Source organism: Brassica oleracea, chromosome C8 (genome assembly GCF_000695525.1).
Source record: "Brassica oleracea var. oleracea cultivar TO1000 chromosome C8, BOL, whole genome shotgun sequence".
In the NCBI taxonomy this organism is placed as follows: Eukaryota; Viridiplantae; Streptophyta; class Magnoliopsida; order Brassicales; family Brassicaceae; genus Brassica; species Brassica oleracea.
In genome coordinates this window covers 3,100,679-3,103,909 of record NC_027755.1, presented here as the reverse complement: position 1 = coordinate 3,103,909, position 3,231 = coordinate 3,100,679, and the positions used below count along the sequence as shown (strand labels likewise).

General features: G+C 31.0%; 1 protein-coding gene across 1 annotated transcript in view; it reads right to left on the bottom strand.

Moving 5' to 3' along the window:
• Positions 1-194, bottom strand: part of LOC106309710 (1,4-dihydroxy-2-naphthoyl-CoA thioesterase 1) — a 3,076-nt gene extending 2,882 nt beyond the window's left edge. Inside the window, exon 1 of the mRNA XM_013746814.1 lies at positions 14-194. Coding sequence (XP_013602268.1) covers positions 14-68 — 55 coding nt within the window. The 5' untranslated portion in view covers positions 69-194. The remainder of the gene's footprint in view (positions 1-13) is intronic.
• Between the last annotated feature and the right edge of the window lie 3,037 nt (positions 195-3,231).

The following is a 3,231-nucleotide window of genomic DNA, read 5'->3' as shown; positions in this document are numbered from 1 at the left end:
TCGATCTCGAAACCTAATGCATGAAGCGGAGGGTCTAAAGCTTTGGTCTTGGACGATGCAGATACCATTTCGTGTCCTCTGTTTCAGAGAAAGAGAGAGGAGGTTAGGTAGGTGAAGTTCTCAAAGACGATAGGAGAGGTTGAGAGAAAGTGAGAAATTGATTGAAGGTTATTTTTAATAGATAATAGCGTTAAATGGAATGTCACTGTAATAGTTTTTTAATTGGTTTTACGTTCACTTTCCTTTCGGGCCAATTGTCAAAACTCCATAATTGATGTTGGTGAACGTCTTTCGGACAAGAGTCTACGTATTTGTCCGTATTAGTTGAGTTCAAACTTCAAAGTACTGGATAAGACACACGTGTCGTATCTCCTTGTCAGTCTTTTAATAGGCCGACAGTGGATATTAACCTCCTCTGATGGGCCATTGTAATAAGCCCTTTTAGCAGCCTTGATCACTCATTTCTGTTTCATTGATAAAAATCAACGTAGCCTTTTCTTTCATGAAATCAAATTTCGGTTAAATATTGGGCTAGACTTTGGTAAAGATCTATCTATTGGGACAATGATAAAACCATACGCAAAGTTCTTCAAATTAATGAGGTGTATATATATGATTAATATTTTGGAAAAATCATATATGATTTATTATTATCTTTTGATTAATTTGTTTGATAGAGTGCGATAGAAAAATTGGACTGTTGAAATATCAATCCAACTCAACACACGATTAGTTTGTTTGGTTTTTCAATCGCTCTCTCTCTTTCGTAACGTGTAAGTAACAACAGCTGTAAACAAAGAGAAAAAGATGACACAGAGCAATTTAACCAGTTCAGAGTGTCCATATGATATGAGATACTTCTACGTCTAGGCTAGAGGATTTTGGCAATCTAGTATATGTTTAACCTCACCACTGAACTTGGACACAATTTTTTTTAACTCAATGATGCAAGAAAAAGAGAAAACGTTACAAGTCGTTCTCACGACTTCGATTTTATGTAATGCTCATGAATAAATCATAATCCTAATAGAATATTATATATTCCTCTATTATCTATGAATTAAACTTATATCTTTATTGGTTTAGTAATTAATGTAGTTCAGTTTTGGACCAATATATCCAACATGCACAGAACTGATTCACATTTCTCATCGAGCAAATACGAAAAAGAAGCATATTGAAAATTTGGTACCGTTTAACTCACATATCAAGAAAACAAAAAACATTGAAAATGTTACAGAGGAAGAACCCTATTTTATAAACTAGGGGCATTGCCTCCGCGCTTGCGCGGGGTTGTGGACAGAATTCTTGTTTCATCTTAATATTTGCTAGGGTTATTGTAGTTGTGAATTTTTTGCGTTTTGAGTTATTTTTCAAGTTTTTTTTATTGTTATAGGGTTAGAGTTGTGATGATGAACTGTGTATGCATTATTCTCCACTTATGAAGGACTAAACTGTGTTAGTAATGTGATTGATATAGTTCGTGTTGTTGTTTGTTGTGTCACTGAGACTTATTGTTTGTTTGTCTTTTTAATTTGTTTCTTGTACTACTGTTGAGAGTACATAAATTATATTAAAGTTGTTGAGAGTATCTTTTGTTTATGGATATTTTTTTTCCAGTTTAGTTGTGTAAGTTGTGTGTATTAAGTAATAATTTTTATTATCTTTATTATGTTTGTTATATGTTTTTATTTTATTTTTAAACTTGTTACTCTTACCGGACATTTAAAACAAATACATGAAGACTTGTAGAAATAACTATAAAATAAGTGATGGTTCTGAGTATTTGAGTTTTAATGAGTTTTAAACGAATTTATGTATTTCTCATAAGAAGACAATAGCAATGGCCTATTGACATTGGGCTTGTAAGTTATTTTTATAAGAGTGAGCAGGTGGAGCTGTTGTTGCCGCCTTTGTGTCTGTCGGGATTGTCTCTTGTATCTCCTATTGTGGATGTGTTTGTTTATCTTTTATTTGATTGGTAATATGTAAACAAAAATCATTGTAAGTTGTATTTATCAGAGTTCATAACTTACTCTGCTTTTTTTGTTTAGGTAATTTCACTGATCTTGGTTGTCGTTTTCGTCTTCTTCGTTGCGAAAATAAGTTTGTAAATTGTTAAATAGCTGGCCGTGTAGTTTGTATTTGTTTAGCTGACTCGATGTATGTGTCGTTGCGAAAGTAAGTTTGTAAATTGTTAAATAGCTGGCCGTGTAGTTTGTATTTGTTTAGCTGACTCGATGTATGTGTCGTTGCGAAAGTAAGTTTGTAAATTGTTAAATAGCTGGCCGTGTAGTTTGTATTTGTTTAGCTGACTCGATGTATGTGTCGTTGCGAAAGTAAGTTTGTAAATTGTTAAATAGCTGGCCGTGTAGTTTGTATTTGTTTAGCTGACTCGATGTATGTGTCGTTGCGAAAGTAAGTTTGTAAATTGTTAAATAGCTGGCCGTGTAGTTTGTATTTGTTTAGCTGACTCGATGTATGTGTCGTTGCGAAAGTAAGTTTGTAAATTGTTAAATAGCTGGCCGTGTAGTTTGTATTTGTTTAGCTGACTCGATGTATGTGTCGTTGCGAAAGTAAGTTTGTAAATTGTTAAATAGCTGGCCGTGTAGTTTGTATTTGTTTAGCTGACTCGATGTATGTGTCGTTGCGAAAGTAAGTTTGTAAATTGTTAAATAGCTGGCCGTGTAGTTTGTATTTGTTTAGCTAACTCGATGTATGTGTCGTTGAGTTTTAGTTGAGGTGGTTGTTTTGGTATATTTGTTTTGAAGTTTATTTCTAAGATTAGACAAAAAAGAGAGGCGATCATTAATGATTGGTCTTTTTTGGAAAAAACACCATAGATATATTTCTATCTTGTTTATTTTTATTTGGTTTAATTCTTTCAGTTTGATTTTATTTAAATTTCAACCGGATATAAATTAAATTTTATAAAAGTATTTTTTGTATTTATATTATATATATATATTCCATGATTATTTATTTTAAATTTGTCTTTTATTCCTTGGTTTGAAATATGTCTTTATTTAAATATATCAATTATAATAAATTTTGGTTTTTTGGTTTAAAATAAAAATATGTTAAACTGGTTAAAATTTAATCATTTAAATTATCAACAAAGAATTATTTGATTAGTATTGCTTTAAACTTATACATTGTTTAATGTACTCTTACAACGAATTTTAATATTATATATATATATATATATATATATATATATATATATATATA